General features: G+C 39.3%; 1 protein-coding gene across 2 annotated transcripts in view; it reads right to left on the bottom strand.

Annotated features, from left to right (window-relative positions):
• The window catches only part of HERC5 (HECT and RLD domain containing E3 ubiquitin protein ligase 5), a 41,491-nt gene that overhangs the window by 1,471 nt on the left and 21,145 nt on the right, over window positions 1-18,875 (bottom strand). The window contains exons 13-21 of one of the 2 annotated variants that reach the window (XM_032332851.1): window positions 17,453-17,607; window positions 13,761-13,874; window positions 12,567-12,677; window positions 10,967-11,137; window positions 8,010-8,153; window positions 7,029-7,195; window positions 2,654-2,720; window positions 1,689-1,759; window positions 38-221 (exon numbers count right to left, since the gene is read on the bottom strand). In XM_032332851.1, the coding sequence (XP_032188742.1) occupies window positions 38-221; window positions 1,689-1,759; window positions 2,654-2,720; window positions 7,029-7,195; window positions 8,010-8,153; window positions 10,967-11,137; window positions 12,567-12,677; window positions 13,761-13,874; window positions 17,453-17,607 (1,184 nt within the window). The remainder of the gene's footprint in view (window positions 1-37; window positions 222-1,688; window positions 1,760-2,653; window positions 2,721-7,028; window positions 7,196-8,009; window positions 8,154-10,966; window positions 11,138-12,566; window positions 12,678-13,760; window positions 13,875-17,452; window positions 17,608-18,875) is intronic. The other variant, XM_032332852.1, reaches the window with a different exon arrangement.

The following is an 18,875-nucleotide window of genomic DNA, read 5'->3' as shown; positions in this document are numbered from 1 at the left end:
AAATTCAAATTCAAACTTCTAGGCCTTTACGATATACCTTCTCAAAGGTTTCCCAGTCATAATCTGTATTTCCAATAATCACATCCTTTAGTTCTTCCGGATGGAAAAACTCAATAATATCCTTGTCACACACTCTGTAAAATCCTCTCTGAAATTCTTCATAAAGTGCCTTCACAGAGATGTTGAAGATGTAATTGACATATTTAGAAACATAGTCTCTCCTTTAATGAAACAAAAAATTATTTCAGTTTACTGCAGTACCCTGAAGGAAACTAGCAGGGGCAGGGAAGATGGGCAGAAAGCCAAAAATAAAATGAGAACTAAAACACCTAACAATTAAGTGCCAAAAAATAGCCATATGCACCTGGCTATTTTTCATATCTCTAACTTAATTGTCATACAACTCTCAGGGCAGATTCTTAGGACATTTTATTAAAGAAAAGAAGTTTCTTGGTGAAGTTATATAATAACTCAAGGTCACACAGTTAAAAGAAAGGACACAGATTAGAACAGAGAAAGTGTGGAAGTGTAAAACCTGACCTGCTGATAGTGCTCTGGAAAACAGGCTTGGGAGATGGGAAAATTCTCCCATTTTATTTTATGGTCTTCCATACTCTCTGAATGTATGACAGTAGTTAATGTGAGTATTTGTGGTTAAGCACAAATAGAGAAGGGATTTCTACATCTAGCTATGATGGGATAGCACACCCAAATACTCCCAATGAGAAGAACTAGAAAAAGCCGGAGAATATACAAAAACACATCTAGCTCTAGGCTTCCAAACCTAAGATGCAAGAGGCCTCTGAACTACTAAGACAGAGGGGAAGCCCTGCAAAGTGAGCCCGGCATTTTACTTGCAGTTTTTCCCTCTGGGCCATTTGCTGATTCAGGGAAAGCGACTAGGCTAAAAGTAGTTGTGAAGAGGCAGAGAACCTCAGTATGTCTATCAGTGATAATATAGGTGAATTAGAATATTCATAAAATATACTACAGAACTGGAAATGTTCTATTTCTTGATCTGTATACTTACATGTATACTTTTCTGTATGTCAGACTTCGAAGTTCTTTTTTAAAAATAAAGATGCAAAGATGGAGGAAAAATAGCTGGCTGGCTTATACCAGAATGAGCATCTGGTGGCATCTCTCTGCCACTCTAACCCACTACTGGTGGAATATTCTCTCATCCCACACTGTGGCTTTAAAACAGAATCCTGTTAAGGGGCTGAGAACTCAAAACACCACAGTACCATGTAGTAACATTATAAATACTAAGTGCCTGCCACAGACCAGTGGCTCTTCTAGGTACTAGATGAACCATGATGAACATGACTAGTCCTTGCCATCATGCAGCTCACAGCAGTAGCTTATTTATTATTGGGGAAATATAGGCAAGCAGTAATCCTAAAGGTATTAATGGGTGATATGAAAAGAAAAAGTGAAACAGGTAAGGAGACAGAGACAGAAGTTAGTGGTATAAACCTAGACAGGACGATAAGGGAAGGCCTCTGCGAAAGCTATTTCCTTTCCTACCAGAATATAAACTCCAGGAGACACACACGTACACACAATATACACCACCTCACTGTCTTATTAAAAAATGATTAACTGGTAAGAACTCTAATACATTTTTAGAGCCCAGTGAAATAAACAGTGTATAAACAAAACATATTTCACTTCTCTGTACGTACTTGTTAGTCTGGTCAACAATGACACAACTTCCATTAGGAATTAGGTCTGTATCATTTTTGTCCCAATGCACCTGTAACCACAAATAAACTCAGATAGTGTCTCCAAAATAATCCGAAGCAATTATAAAAAAAAAAACCTTAAAGCATACCTTTTTTCTCAAGATCTTATAAAAGTACGCATTTCTGTCATGCAAACAAAATGTGCACGTAAAAAGTTACTATCTTATCATGCAGAATGAAAAATTAATTTTTAAAAAACTTGATTTATCATACTGAAAAAATTGGGCAAATGCCACATTTCAATAGTCACTTTATATAGTTAGACATAGAATGGCAGATTTGCAAAAACGGTCACAACTTCTTCCCAGCCTGGTATTCAAGCCCCTGTGCAGTGTGACTTTGCAATAGCTGTGCAACCCCCCAGCACCCCCAACCCCCCCCCCCCCCCCCCCCATCAAGAGGAGGACTTCGGTTCTTCAGCCTTGCATATGGCTGTGGCCATGTAAGCTACTCTGGTCAATAGGATATGCTGTAAGTAAAAGCTTAAAAAGAAGCTTGTATGGTGAGGCTTGCCATCTCTTCCCACTCTTTGTAATCCTATGACAGTTCTATAAAGATAGGACTACTGGAACACAAGAGACCCCCTAGAACAGAAAAGCTGTTTCAGCCCACATTCCATAACCCAGCCAACAACTGGGTATACGAGCAAGGCAGGTGGAAACTATTCAGCCCAGGCAAGTCGATTCAGGCCAGAAACTCAATGAATTGTGTTTAAGCCACTATGTTTAGGTGTTGTTTCGTAGAAAAATCTGATAGGCCCAGCTCATAAAAAGTGAAGAAAAAAAAAACTTTTGCATTAATTCAGAAGTTTGTCCTTTTATTAAAGTGGTATGTCTAGAATCTGAACATGTAAAGGATTAATTTGATTAAAACTGATCTGTAATCTGGTTATTATCATTACTCACATTAAAATAGATATAAAATACTTCTCCAAAGTCATCACCTTCATCATCCAGAAGCGTCTGCAAACTCCTAAAGAATAAATAATTTTATTTTTTAAAAGTCAGTAACTATGATCACTGGACACATCATCTAAATAAATGTCAAATGCAGGACTATTCTGAAGGTGGGAGGTCCGGTCACTAGTTAACAATGCCCATTTCTCTGTGTACTGATAGCCAGACCTCATTGACAGGCGTGAAGTTTCTGAGTATTTGCAATTCTGCAAGCTCTCTTCCCTTTATCCTACCTTCCTTTACTCAGTGATTATACGTTTCTACAGAAAAGGACTGATAACCTATCTGATACTGAAACTCATTCAAATCAGCATTACCTTTATTTAAGCTTTTGAACTGGACCTACAGAACAATAATCTTTTAAATGTCAGGTATCACTTAGGAAATTCAAGGAATGAGAAGGTCAGAGCACCTTCTCTGTATCTACTGTCCCAATATCATCAAGCTTAAGACAGATGTGACAATCAACTACTTTAACTGTTTCAAGACATTTGTGAGAATGCAGGTTACACCAACATGATGGAAAGCAGCCAGTGTTTTTATATCTCCACCCTCTGTTGTCCTATGGCACTTCATTTATAAAGTCCTGGGACGCCTGGATGGCTCAGTGGGTTAAAGCCTCTGCCTTCAGCTCAGGTCGTGATCCCAGGGTCCTAGGATGGAGCCCTGCATCGGGCTCTCCACTCAGTGGAGTGGAGAGCTTCCTCCTCTCTCTCTGCCTGCCTCTCTGCCTACTTGTGATCTGTCAAATAAATAAAATCTTAAAAAGAAATTATAAAGTCCTATGTCTCATTGTGTTTGCTCATTCTCTCATGTCATTCCACAAACATCTATCAAGCACCCAATGAGGCAGCAATAATGGATGAAAGCTGAGACATTACTGTCAATACACTGAGACTCATAGGTAAGCTATGCAGATGGAAGCCTCCCTACAGTACAGTGAGCTGTGTGCAGAAACTCTGTTAAGTGTCCACATACAGCCTTGGTTAACTCTTGTTAAAGGGATGTGTCACCGGGGAAGGCCTCTGGAAGGTGGAGTCCCAGCTGACTATCCCCTCCCCCTGGATTTTTTATTACACAATTGTGAAAAACAGACCATGTGTTATTCATTATAGGTTTTGGCGGGGGGGGGGGGGGCGGTGAGGAGAGGGAGTGATGGGAATTTGTTCATGATACTCTTGTCATTATCTGTCCATGTATATGGCTTATGTGCTAATTTAGGGGTGTTTTTACAAAGAATACTTAGGAGCCTGCCTCTTCAAACATTGCTAGTATCTTACACCTACCTGTATACCTCCCCTATCCCATTTTTCTACCACCCCCAAAATATGTCACAAGTAACAGTTGTCATATGTTTAATTGTTAAATGTTTAATTAAAAAAGAGAGTGTTGTCCCCTTTTGTTAAGGTAGTTCATGAAGAACAGATAAATTCTTTAATCTTACTGCAGTTAAACTTATTGTCTTTCCTTCAATATTGGTAATTTTGCTGTCTTTCTTAATACTGTTCAGTGGGTTAAAGCCTCTGCCTTCGGCTCAGGTCATGTTCTCAGGGTCCTGGGATCGAGCCCCGCGTCGGGACTTCTGCTCAGCAGGGAACCTGCTTCCCCTTCTCTCTCTGCCTGCCTCTCTGCCTACTTGTGATCTCTGTCAAATACATAAGTAAAATCTTTAAAAAAAAAAAAAAAGACTGCAAAAGCAAGGAAGATATTTGTCCATACTTTCAACATTTTTGCTTTACTATTTAAGTCCTTCACCCACATGAACCTGATTTCTGCATACACCATAAGGCATCAATGATTATTTTTTCCCATATGCATGAACTGACAGTCCTGTTCCCATTAATTCAGTATACTACCTCCAGCAAGTTCCACAAGCGCCTCGATCAGTGTCTGAACTCTCACTTTTCTTCCATTGAAAACCTGGACCCACACTGTACTGTCCTCAATTAATACAGCTTTCTAAAGATTCTGAAGACCTAAAAGCATAAGGAACACTGATACAGATTTAATGATCTTTACATTTATTAAGTTGATGTGTATTAAGTCTTCTTAGGCATAAGCATTATTTAGGTAATTTTCACTGTTTCAGTAAAAAACAATAAATTTATCTCCTCCTTGCCCAATCTTGTGCTTCTGATGTTTTTCCTTATCTTATTAGTATAATTAGTAATAATGATTAATAGTTGGACGCTGGAGCCAGACTGTGTTCAATTCATGGTTCTGTCACTATGGGGTCTCAGACAAGCTACCCAAACTGTCTGTGTTTGTTTCCTCACCTGTGAAGTGGGGATAATAATAATAGGATCAGGGCACCTAGATGGCTCAGTCTGTTAAGTATCTGACTCCTGATTTTAGCTTAGGTCATGATCTCAGGGTCATGAGACTGAGCCCTGCAGGGGCTTGCTTTGAGACTCTCCCTCTCTCCCACTGGCCTGCGCAGTTTAGAAAAGAAAAAAAAAAAAGACCATACTACCATTCTCATTCTTTTAAAAATCTACATAGGATTTCACTGCATAAATATACCAAAAATAAGTAATTCCCTTATTAAAGAACATGTAGGTATTCCACAGATTATGAACTATGTAAAGCAATATACATTAGTATGGAAACAGCCTTTCATGATTGTATAATTTCTGAAATTAAATGTCTAGAGACAAAACTGCTAGGCTAAAGTGGCAAATACATTTTTGATTCAGGTAAGTACGATTACACTGTTCTCTGAAAAGGAATCACCAACTCATACGTCCACTACCAACCCCTGAAATTAGAGCAAACCTTTTCCCAAATCCTGGCAAACACCATATAGCATCAGTATTTCCAACCACTGTAAATGGGCAGCACACTGGCCTCTGATTTTCATCTGCATTCCATGAGCACTGGGGAGTTGAAGCCATTCTGTTACTCCTTTGTGGGTTAACTTCCTTTTTATTTGTCCATTTTCTTATGGATGTTGAGGAGCACTTACACAGCAGGAATATCACCCCTTTCTATTACCAGTATTTTTTGTGAGGTGGTGGCTTAGCTTTTTAACTTAGAAGTAAGTTTTCACTTTAAAGGTGAGGATAAGAAACAAGATTTAAAACAAATGTCACTTGCAAATTCACAGGGTATAACTTGTGCTCTGCCCATGACTGTTTCTACACAAGGTTCAAAGATTATTATAAGCATTAAGGACCAATCATAGGGGAAATCAACTTCTCTTAATTTGAAAAGTTAAATTATTATCTAACAGTTCTCCCCAAAATAATACTTGACCTAAGGTACCTAGAATGTTGCTGCTGAACATGAAAATGCTTTTTGGGTGGGGAGGTGTGTTTATTTACAGGCATACCTTGGAGTTACTGCAGATCTGATTCCAGACACTGCAATAAAGCAATTATCCAAGCAGACACAAGTCAAAAAGAATTACTTGGTTTCCCAGTGCATTTAAAAGATATGTTCACACCACACTATAGTAAGTGTGTAACAGCATTATGTCTTAAAAATGTGCATGCATTAATTTAAAAATACTTTAATGTTCAATCATCAAATAGTTTCACTTACTTGTGGAACATAAGGAATAGCACAGAGGACATAAGGAGAAGGAAGGGAAAAATGCGGGAGGGGGAAGTCAAAGGAGGATACGAACCATGAGAGACTGTGGACTCCGAGAAAAAGACTGAGGGTTTTGGGGGAAGTGTAAGCCTGGTGGTAGAGATTAAGGAGGGCACATACTGCATGGAGCACTGGGTGTTATACATAAACAATGAATCTTGGAATACTACATCAAAAACTAATGATGTACTGTATGGTGACTACCATAATTAAAAAAAAATAATAAAAATAAAAATACTTCAATGCTCACCATCCTCTAAGCTCTCAGCAAGTTGTAATCAACTGATCACAGATCAACAAAACAAATAGAATAGTAATGGAAACATTTGAAATACCGTGAAATGTGACAGAGAGACCCTAAGTGAGCAAATGCTATTGGAAAAATGGCTTACTTAACACAGGGTTGCCACAAACCTTCGATCTATTAAAAAAAAACTATTTTTTTTTATTTGACAGGGAGAGAAAGATCACAAGTAGGCAGAGAGGCAAGGGGAAGTAGGTCCCCCACTGAGCAGAGAGCCCGATGCGGGACTCGATGCCAGGACCCTGAGATCATGACCTGAACTGAAGGCAGAGGCCTAACCCACTAAGCCACCCAGGCGCCTCTGTAAAAAAACATTACTATCTATGAAGCACATACTATTTATGAAGCACAAGGTAATGAAACGAGGTATACCTATATCTAAATACGTATTATGTAGAGCTCTAGAAAAAGAACTATGTTACTTACTTTCCCAAAACAGGACTCAGTTCTTTTAAGTCTTCCAATGATGGTGTTTGGTTCAAAAGTTTCTTAAACAGGGCCAGTGGGAAAGGGATGTTGGCAACATTGAAATTGAATAGGGAAAGTCCACAAAGAACCCCAAAGAAGAAATATCGCTTCTTCTCAAATTTAGGCTGAAAAGAGAAAAAAAATTTGATGTCTTTTAATTTTTACAAGTAAAATGGAATATTCATATTACCTAAACCTTTTCTCCCTTTCACAAAGTCAAATCGCAAATTAAAATCAAAAAGGTTGCGGGGCCCCAGAGTGGCTCAGTCAGTTAAGCCTCTGACTCTTGATTTTGCTCAAGTAACGATCTCAGGGTTGTGAGATGGAGCCTCTCATCAGGTTCCACTCTCAGTGGGAAGTCTACTTGAGATTCTCTGTCTCCCTCTCCCTCTGCCCCTCCCCCCGCTGGCTCACACATTCTCTCTCAATAAACAAAATCTTAAAAAAAAGTAAAGCTTGCGATAAGAATATTTAGGGTTTATGTGCAGTCATTAAGTCAAGTTAAATCTCTGCCATAGGGACACTAATAGAACCACATTAGGGGCAGCAAACCCTCATAAACTAAAGTTTTCACTTTCTTTTAATGCTTTCAAAAGAAAATTTGAAAAGAAATTTTCAATTCACAAGGAAAAATAGAACTGAACAAAAACAAAATGGGCACCTGGGAAAGGAAGGGTTCCTTTTTATCCAAACATTCTATAAATGGTCAAAAACATACACTGTTTAAGTTTTCCTGTGTGGGCAGAATTGGGAACACAGGGAAAGGGGACTCCATTTTAAAGAAAATAATCACCTTATTAAAACTGAAGGCTATTTCCGTAATTATATGTATCAATAACTCCTCTCCTAAAATGAAAATGTCTAGACAACCTAATTTCCAATGGTGTATGACATGCCTTTTCTATGTTGATAACTGTAAGCAAAAAGGAGAGGACTCACCCTGACAGGAAACCACATGTAGGAAGCCTCCTCGGGATACATGAACATCCCATATTCTGGCCGGGTCATCTCCTCAAACAGACAGTGGAAAAACTCTACCTTGACTCCTCCAGAGTCATGTCCAATTTCTCCACTAAATGAAACCTGAAGAAACACAGCAAATAATATATCACTTCCAGGGCTCAGTATTGCTCTGTATTAAGACTCACTTATTAATCATAAGAGTAAACATTATTTATGGACCCAAGTATTTGGTAAGCACTAAGCATCTTACTCGTTTAATCTTCACAATAATTCTATGAGGCAATGAGCTTCAAGAATTTAAAACACAGGGGCACCTGGGTGGTTCAGTAGGTTAAAGCCTCTGCCTTTGGCTCAGGTCATGATCCCAGGGTCCTGGGATCGAGCCCCATGTCGGGCTCGATCCAAGGGTCCTGGGATTGAGCCCCATGTCGGGCTCTCTGCTCAGCAGGAAGCTTGCTTCCCTTCCTCTCTCTCTGTCTGCCTCTCTGCCTACTTGTGATCTTTGCCTGTCAAAGAATAAAATCTTAAAAAAAAAAAAAAAGAACTTAAATATTAACTTCCCAAGGTCACACACAGCTAAGGGGTGCAGCCTAGATTTAATACTGTATCTGTCAAGTCTCAGAGCCTGATAACTTCAGCTACTAAGCTGACCTCAATTGGTATTATGTAATAAGGAACGTTAAGTTAAATGAAAATAAACATAAAGAAATAAATAATAGTTGGGTTTTCAAAGGCTGAAAAACCGGAGCACACATAAGTTACCTACTGGCTTTGTTGTTTACTTCTTGAGAAGGCACCCAGGGACACCAATCTCTACCTAGGATGATTCTACCATAACCCATCTTTGCTCCTTCAAATACTCACTCATTCCTGCCCTTCCTTCTTAGAATCCGTCACTTCAGTGTACAAATGTGTTGAGGTCTCCCTTACTCTTAAAAGAAGAAAATCTCAATGCCATTGTCTCATACAGGTAATACTGGCTTCTACTCTAGGTCACCAAATTCTGGAGAATCAGGTACCCCAACTTCCAAAACTATTTCCCTACTTAAGTGCTCTCTTCAAGAGGACCAAGAACATGTGAACCCCTGAATTCCGAGGACCATTCGCACGTCTCCTCTCCCTGATTTCATGAGCTCATTTTATACTTCTGATCCCCTCTTCTTTCTTCACGCTGTTTTCTCCATTACTTTCTTTTATGAAGCATTAACTAGGTTTTTTATTTCTCTCTTCTTTTTCCTGCTGCTTTAATGCCAGAAATTCTTGCAGTTCTGCGCTAGTTCCGCCTTTCCGCTTTCCCTGGATGCTCGATTTCTCTTTAAACTTCACTTACCACCTGTAGCCATTTAACCTTCCTCTCCACTCTACCTTCTCTCTGACTGATGCACACTCCTGTTCAAAGGCCTGCTCAACGCTGCCTTCGGGATGTTCCATGGCACTTCCCAAAATCTCCTTTTACTGCTTTAAATGGATGGATGCCTTTTCTATTTTCTAGAGATCCAAGTTTCAAACCTCAGTAAATTATTCAAAATCTTTAGAAGACGAGGTATTGGGGCACCTGCGTAGCTCAGTCAGTTAAGTGTCCAACTCTTGGTTTCAGCTCAGGTCATGATCTCAGGGTCCTGGGATCAAGCCCTGTGTTGGGCTCCCTCCTCAGTGTGGAGTCTGTTTGGGAGTCTCTCCCTCTCCCTTCCCCTTTGTCCCGTCTCTCTAAAAAAAATAAGTAAAATCTAAGTTGTCAAATCCTTACTCTGTCCCTTCCTATGGGCAAGGTTCTTCATGTCACAGAGCCTCAGTTTTCTCACGAGATTATCAGGAAAATTAAACAGAAAAACATATGCAAAACACCTCTCACAGTCTGGAAAATGGTGGCTGCTCATCAAATGTTACCTAAATGTTTAAAAGGGATGAATGAACTATAAAAATGGAACCAAAATAACTCAGTGGGCAGGCTTGACATCACAGGTTAAGATTCAAATAATGAGTTTGTTAGATTTTTAAAAACTACCTATATGCAAAAATATGTGGCAATGCTACCTCTAACCACAAATCCCAGTGCAACATACTTTTCAAATAGTGTCTTGAACATGAGTCAAGTCATTCTTTAATCTGAGTAGGATAAGTGATAAACTAAGGTCTATTAAAACATTCTAATAAATATCATCAGGCAAATCTTTGTCGTGATTAAATGGGAAGTCTGGAGCCTAACAGTTGGGCCCAAATCCTAGCTCTGATACTTCTCAGCTGGATTGCCCTTGGGTAAGTCACCTAATTGTTCTGTACCTCAGTTTCCACATCAGCAAAACAAAGGAAAAACAGAACCTTCCATGCAGTGTCACTAAAAGGGTTATATAAATATTTGTGAAGCATTCACAGTGTTCTTGGCACAAGGAAAATGTTCACCAGATTCACTAGATATTATTATTATCCTGTGTCCAATATCTACTAGTAAGACAAGTTATAGAATAACTAAACCAGAGATCATCTATGTTCAGAACATGGGGCTTTCTACAATAACACCCTCAAAAAACTACAGTTAATAAAGAGGAAGTTCTCTTTTCCACAAAGCAATTTGGGTACATGTATGAGAGCAGAAACTAATCTTCAAATCTCTGTGTCAACCTCATCTCACTGGAACCCTCCCCAGGGGGTGACTAGCTAGGCTGGGTCAGGTCTCAGGAGGGACCGGACCTCTTAAGGGTAGTTCTGGACTTTTTAGCTGCCCAGGCTGGGGGAGGACAACCCTTTCAAACTGCTGCTCCTCAGCCTGAGGGCAACTAAGTGCCCACAGCTATTCCCAGCAAATCACAGCTACATGGGGTATCAGGGCAACACTGCACGGCAAAGGGAGATTCTTTCTTCTCTGCAAGACCCACTGTCTATCCTTTTATGTTTTCCTTCTCTCAGCAGCAAAAATATAGAGAGTTATACTTTACCATTAACTCTCTCCTCAGATCTTCATTCTCAAACTGATTTAGGCGACTCAAAACATCTTCAATCAAGTGACTCCTTCTGACTGTTAGATTCAAAGTGGGCAGCAAAGCTAATTCGGACCCTCCTTGTTCCACAATTCCAGCCAACCGCATACATGCTCTAAATTTCTTCTCCTAGGAAAACAGAAATGTTTCACTCATTTCACCATTGGCTCTAAGTGGGAATTTGGTCAATTTATTATGAGTGCTTGTTACAAACATTCATGAATAGAGCTTTATTTACATAAGCCACTGGAGAGAAGCCATACATTCAGCATTCACCCTCTATGAGCCGAAGAAACACCTGGAGGATGAAAAATTTTGTAGAGCCAACCAGTGGAAGCAGGAAAGTGACCAGGTGTGGCCGCTTTCCACACCTGGTCCACTTTATCTGGTAACAATTATTAATACTTCAGCTACCAGAGCTAACTGCCATCATTAGGTTAAATGATTAGCAAGCACTGAAGCAGTGTGCTGAACATAACCTCCTCATTTGGAAAATAAGTTCAGAAAGAAAGCATGCTGCAGGAAACTTCAGGAATGAGACCCCTCTAAAGATATCCTATGCTAGGAGAAAAACCCCATGAGAGATTTTAGGGCACAGATAATCTAAAAAGTTCTGAGACAGAAAGATAGATGCGCATGCGCGTGCACACACAGTCTATCTGATCAAACGGCAATTCAAGTCTAAGGCTCTCAGCACAATGAACAATCAAATACTAGGTCCATGAAATTATCACTGGAGGCCTGCTAAAAATTAGGAGAGGAGTTGTAAGAGTTGAAGGAAAATAAAATTCTTGTATCTTTTTTCATTTTTCCTTTGTTAAATATTTCATCAATAGTCTATTTACAAATCAATTTCCCATTTTGTTTTATAGTGGTTAACTGCATTATATAAAAGTATCCAATGTTATGACCTATATTTGAATATGATTCGCACATATACATATCCAGATGCATATATAAAAGCAATAACAAGAGCAGACACTCTTTGGCGCTTTCATTTCCAGGGGCATTTTCAATAGTTTAAAGTTCAAAATCACTTTTCGGATATGCTGACAAATATAACCAACTCACCCGGTGACAGTTCACTGAAAAGAGGACACTTTTTCAAACCTTGATCATGGCACCATTAGACTACCAGCCATCTATGTGTGTCTGCATTTCAAGAGTCCTCTGTCCCCACTATTCCCACTGCTCTGTTTTTTAATTAGACTGGGCTCCTTAAATATGGGTTTGCTAATCCCAACCAAGCCCAAGTCTACTATGCCTCTTTTGATGCTGTACAGAAGACCTGTACACAGGGCCCAACCTCAAGGCAAAAGCCCCACAAGCTAGGGAGGCTGTCCATGCTGCTCTCTCTTCCACTGCTGAGTCCCTAATGTGCCTCAAAGCCAGGCCAATCCAAATTACAACAGTCTTTCTTGACACCTTTGGTAGTCTAAGCTCCACGAATGTTAAACAACCATTGTTTTCAATGTTATCAACCCCCAAAATATCGTATACTTAAGAAGGCATTTATCATCTGATTTGTTAATGAAGACAAAGAAATAGGCATACATACCTGTATTTTTAAAAGTGAATCTGCATACAGTAGTTTGATTTTCGACAGAATATTAAAGATAAATGGAAAATGACTGAATATGACAGGATACTGAGTGTCTACTGAAGTGTCCTAAAAATGGAAATGGCAAGAATACTGACAAATGAAAGAACAGAGAAATCTTAACACCTTAACTCACAGCCTAAAATCCCTGATACTTAGTTTAAGGTCTCAGTTCTCCTAGCAGAAGCAATCCAAATTGCTGGTCAGTAGTACTTAGATACCTAAAATTCTAAAAAAATGTTTTGTGTGTATCAGTGAGATATGTAAACCTAGTACTTAAAAATAAATAAATAAAAATTGAGCTAGTATTTTCCAGTGCTCATTTAACTTAGCAATCAATTGTAAACTCTAGACACTTTCCCAGAGTTTGTTCTGCGACAATGTGCACTTTCAAAATGCAAATTAGTTCAGATGCACTGAGGAAAATAGGTGAATGATATAATGTGGATATAGGTGCTGAGCTTGTACTTGACTTCTGCCAGTTAAGGGTCAACGTGCTAGGGGCAGAATTCCAACATTCAGAGAGAAGGAAAAAAAGCTCAGGTCAGCTGCTGAACTGGCAGCAACGGCCCTTCAGCTTCAATTTCATAAAATTAAAAAAGGACACACCCAGAGCCACCACCAAAGCTGCAGCCCCATTCTGCTTGCTGGCTCCTGGTGAGTCATGCTGCCTTGTACACCCACCTAAGAAAGCCCCACTCCCATGTGCGCCATCTCAGTACCACCAATTCTCTCATCAGAGTATGAGTACATTTCTACCATTTTGTTTGGTGCATTTTCATATTCTTGTGGCACTCTCCAAGAGCTGCTTACCTGGTTAGATCCAAATGATCTAAGGTAGTAAGCGCTTTTCTATGAGGGCTCTGGCTACAAAACTGCATTGGTTTTGAGGGGACTATCTCGCTTTTCCTGTAAGCCCTGTTATTTCTTCTGAGCAATTTTGCAGGGTACAAGGATTGGAAACCCATGCATAAGAGTTATAGCACAAACACCTACATTAACTCACTTCCCCCTCTGATCATACCCTAATGGGGTGACTGGCTGGTTTAGTTGGTAGAGCACACAACTCGTCTGACCCCTCACACTGGGGGTACAGATTAGTTTTAAAAAATAGAATCTTTACTAAATAAATAATAAACACGCTATACTTACAGAGTTAATTTTCCAAGCAGACCTTCTGTATGCATCCCCATAAAAGTCAAGCCAGTGCGTAAGCTCGTTTACTTTGAAAATATTTTCAGGTAGTTGACACACAGCCTGGTTTACCTTTAATAAAATATGGCCCATGAGAAAGTTTTATATATATAAAGACAATTATGCTTTATGGCTATTGATTAGATTATCAGCATAAACAGCAAATTAAACACTCTTTTTCAATGACCAGAATAAAGTTCTATCCAATTCCTCCACTGGCCAAGGCCCAAATTTTCAGGAACATAAAGAATACCTACAATTTAATAGCAGAAATTGATATGATGATAAACTTACTCATACTTACTTTTAATTCATAGAAAAGCTTTAAAGAATTTTAGGTCCAAGGAAAAACACAGCCAAATCACAGCCTAAATCCAAAGTACTCTGGGGCCCAATATATTATGTCCTGTTCTTCAGAGCTTAACAATATACCATTTACAGATGTCTCCCACTGATAGGGCACGTGTGGAACATCCCCCTCCTAAACTGGGGGGGGGGGGTCTTCCAGTCTTCATCACCCGATGACCAGGGGTATCCATGGACACCCTACAAGAGCACTAATCATCAGTCAGTGAAGACACTGATAATGACACTGCATGCTTTGGACCTGAGTGACAGTAGGTACTTGACATAAATGGGCACAGTCCCCACCTAAAAGACTCACTCTCAAGACATCCTCTAAAAGCTCCTCTTGGCTTCCATTCACCTGGAATATTGTATTAACCCTGACCTAGACCTTAGATGATCCAAACCTCCAGCACCACCACCCAGAGCATCATGAAGCTGTTTCAACTCCATGATATGGTCCACTGGAACCTGATGATCTCAGCCTTGCACATCCCCAGTTGTGGAAAAAGTGGGTGTTTTATCCCTGTGGCTTCCTGTGGTCTCCCTCCTGAGGTTGGGGAGGGAGCCTGACAAATAATCTAATGTCACCGTTAAAAGTCAAAGGATAAAGCAGGATTTCTTGAGGATTCTTGTTATTGCTTCAGTATTTCTCAGGATTCCTTTTTTGCAAGTGGAAAAAGCTCATTAGAATATACTTTCCTGTACTTTTTGGTAAATTTCTCAATTTTTCAAAACTCAAATTATTTATTTTTTTTATTAATCTTTCTCTTTTGTACAAAACCTTTAAAAGTAGCCAGAGATGGCCACTGATTTCAGCAGTATGGCAGAATTCTCTTTTTTTAAAGCAGTTTGGCAGATTAGGTATCTTGATTTGCTGAAAACAATAAAAAATACAGGATGAAGTGTAAACAGATATTTTTAATGCAACACCAATACTGTAAGTAGATACGAAATAACCAGGTCAAAAATGAGGTGAAAGCGGCATTTGCCTTCAGAGTATTTGCCAAACCTGGGGAACTTAACTTCAGTTTGCAATGCTTGGGGCTTTGGGGAACGGAGACAAAACCCAGATTCTGTTCAAATTATGGGGCCAATGATAGAAAACCATCTCATAAATCAGGCATCCAAAAGGGCTAAACCATCAGAGTGAGGGTAAGCTAGAAATGAACAGTCCACCACCGTACCTCGACACCAACTCCAGGAAGCAGACCACAGTTAGTTAAAATGGTGCCAAGTTGCAGAAAAAAAAGTCACCTACAGAATTTGCAATCACAGAAGCACTTTCCTGAAAATTCACACACCACATTCAGACCACACCTGCAGATCTGAAGAGCTTCAAGCCAAGAATTTAATTTAACGTAGTACCTAACGGATGTGGGGTCTCTAGGAACCTGGTACAAGAAAATCTTCCTGGAGAAACACAGCCCTCAAAGAATTCCAAAAGATAATGTTCCAAGGAAAATGTGTGTGTGTGTGTGTGTGTGTGTGACACAGTCACTAAACAAAAACGAAAGCACACACGAGGAAGATTCAGCAGAAGGAAGAGGACAAAGCTGACCTGTAATGACTTCAGGTACCAGAGGTATAATGCATATGGATTTAAATAAGCAGAAGGAAAGCTTGAAAATAAAAGACCAAGATACCATAATACTGACCAACAACAAAATTTTTCAAAGAAACGGAACTTCTCGAAGTGGAAAACATAATACTTGGAATGAAAACCCAAAGGGCAGTTTTTTTGTTTTTTGTTTTTTTTTTTAAAGATTTTATTTATTTATTTGACAGAGAGAGTTCACAGTAGACAGATAGGCAGGCAGAGAGAGAGAGAGGGAAGCAGGCTCCCTGCTGAGCAGAGATCCCGATGCGGGATTCGATCCCAGGATCCTGAGATCATGACCTGAGCCGAAGGCAGCGGCTTAACCCACTGAGCCACCCAGGCGCCCCAAAGGGCAGTTTTATTAGCAGACAAAAATCACTAAAAAGAGATTTCATGGACAGAAAAATATAGCTAAAAAATCATTCAGAATGGGATGCACTCACACGGAGAGATGGTTAAGAGACATGAAAGATAAGAATGAGAAAGTCAAACATATAAATATCTCGAATTTCAGCAGGAAAAAAGGGAGTCAGTATTTGTATGGATTTAAAATGTTTAACATTTAGGAACAACCTTTACCTATAAGGGTTATTTTCAAAAACTCTACGGTAAACATCCTATTTAATAGTGACATTCAAATTCTTCCTTTAAAAATCACAAATGGGGCACCTGGGTGGCTTAGTGGGTTAAAGCCTCTGCCTTCAGCTCAGGTCATGATCACAGGGTCCTGGGATCAAACCCCGCATTGGGCTCTCTGCTCAGCAGGGAGCCTGTTTCCTCCTCTCTCTCTGCCTGCCTCTCTGCCTACTTGTGATCTCTGTCAAATAAAAAAATAAAATCTTAAAAAATAAAATAAAATGAAATCACAAACAACTGAGGGCTGTTGGAGGGGAGAGGGGTGGGGAATGGGGTAACTGGGTGATAGACATTAAGGAGGGCATATGATAGAATGAACACTTAAGTGTTATGTAAGACTGATGAATCACTAACATCAACCTCTGAAACTAATAATATACTATATGTTAACTGAATTTAAATAAAAATAAAGATTTAAAAAAATAAAATCATAAACAAGGGGCACCTGGCTGGCTAGGTCTTGGCACCATGTGATTCTTGATCTTGGGGTTGTGAGTTCAAGCCCCACATTAGGTGTAGAGATTACTTCATGATAAAATCAAATCAAAAGAAATAAATAGGGGCACGTGAGTGGCAGTCAGTTAAGAGTCTGCCTTTGGCTCAGGTCATGATCCCAGAGTCCTGGAATCAAGCCCCACATTCAGACTCCCTGCTCAGTAAGGAACTTGCCTCTCTCCCTTTCCATCTGCCGCTCCCCCTGCTTGTGCTCTCTTACTCTGTCAAATAAATAAATAAACATTTAAAATAAATAAATAAATAAATAAATAGAATCACAAACCAGTAAAGAACCTACCATCACCCACCCTTCTATTCAACATTATAGAGGAAGGCTTAGCCAGTGCAACATGGAAAAGTAAAAGTAAAGTGTGTATGCATTACTTCTCTTCAAACTGCACACAGATAAGTACATACACTCTGATACATATGACTTAACTCACAGAAAAAAATTTAAAAATACCAATATAAACATGTTTCCCGACTTTGCTTAATATTTGGGCCAGTTGAAACCAAGGGACCTTTTTTACTGCAAAATAAAAATCGTATCTGTAAGTATCTGAAAGACCCTTACCCTATGCAGCTTTTTCAGTATTTCTAGGAGAGCCTTAACGTGGTAGTTGTTCTCCGAGCTTTCAGTCCAGTAGTGCAACTGAGCAGTGACGGCTCTTTTAAACATCTGGACTAGCCTGACGAATGCAGGTTCCTGCAGGGACGCCCAGTACTCCTCTGAGGAATACAAACATAAACAATTGTTGGCATGTCATTTCTCTTGGCCTTTTAAAGATAAACAGAGTGAACACTGTCAATTCTATCAGTTACAAAAACATACTTGTGATAAATTTTTAGTTAACTACAAAGGCAATCAAGAAAGTTCATGAATTTAATGTCCTTGAGAAAAATCCCTTGATATAACAAACACATGAACCTGATCTCATTAATTTGTGGGGAAAAAAAACCTGACAAGTCACTTTTTTTTTTTTTTTTTTTTGCCCGGATCCAATAGCATGTTGTTTTAAAAACCAGAGTTAAGAATTAATTGCAATTGCATAACTTTCTTTTTCTCACTCTCAGCATGAGTTTTGAACTCTTAAACACTTCTCAGGGCACCTGGCTGACTCAGTCAGTAGATCATGGGACTCTTAATCTCAGGTTTGTGAGTTCAAGCCCCACACTCAGCAGGGAGCCTGCTCCCTCCTCTCTGCCTGCCTCTCTGCCTACTTGTAACCTCTGTCTGTCAAATAAATAAATCTTAAAGAAAACAAAACAAAACAAACAAACAAAAAAACCTCCAGGGTTATCCGGCTAGCTCAACAGAGCATGTGACTCTTAATCTCAGGGTCATGAGTTCAAGCCCCCATGTTGGTCCTAGAGCTTACTAAAAAGAAAGCACACACATGCACCTCTCAGCATTGTGAAAAACCAAAAAATGCTTTACAATAGTTTTTCAACACTCACTTACCTAGATTTCATAAAAAACACAAGAAAGAATGAACTTCTCTGGGCTGAATATGCTATTTGTCAAAATAAAAACCTCATTAAAATCTAATAAAGCCCCTAGACCTAACTTCCAATGCACTTGAAGTAGAGAAGGCTGGAAATAATCAGACAAATTTACATGTAGGGCGTTCTACAGGACAACTGACCTTGACTCTTAAAAAAAAAAAAAAAAAAAGGCTGTAAAATACTTTTATGGAAAGTACAGAAATGTGAATATGGCCTAGATATTATGGAATTATGACTAATTTTATTAGGTGTGATAGTGATTTAACACAGGCTCTTAAGAGATGCATGCTGAAATAATTATGGGTGAAATGTCATGATGTGTCCAACTTACTTTCAAGTATTTCAGCAAACATAAAATGTAAGCTGCTCATAAAGAACAAAGCACACATGGCAAGAGGTTAACTGTCGTTGACTCTAAGGCAGAGGATATATGGATATTCATGCACTATTCCTCCAACTTCTATGGAATTTTTCATAATAAAAATCTGGGG

Source organism: Mustela erminea, chromosome 2 (assembly GCF_009829155.1).
Source record: "Mustela erminea isolate mMusErm1 chromosome 2, mMusErm1.Pri, whole genome shotgun sequence".
Lineage (NCBI taxonomy): Eukaryota > Metazoa > Chordata > Mammalia > Carnivora > Mustelidae > Mustela > Mustela erminea.
This window is presented reverse-complemented; position numbering and strand designations above follow the sequence as displayed.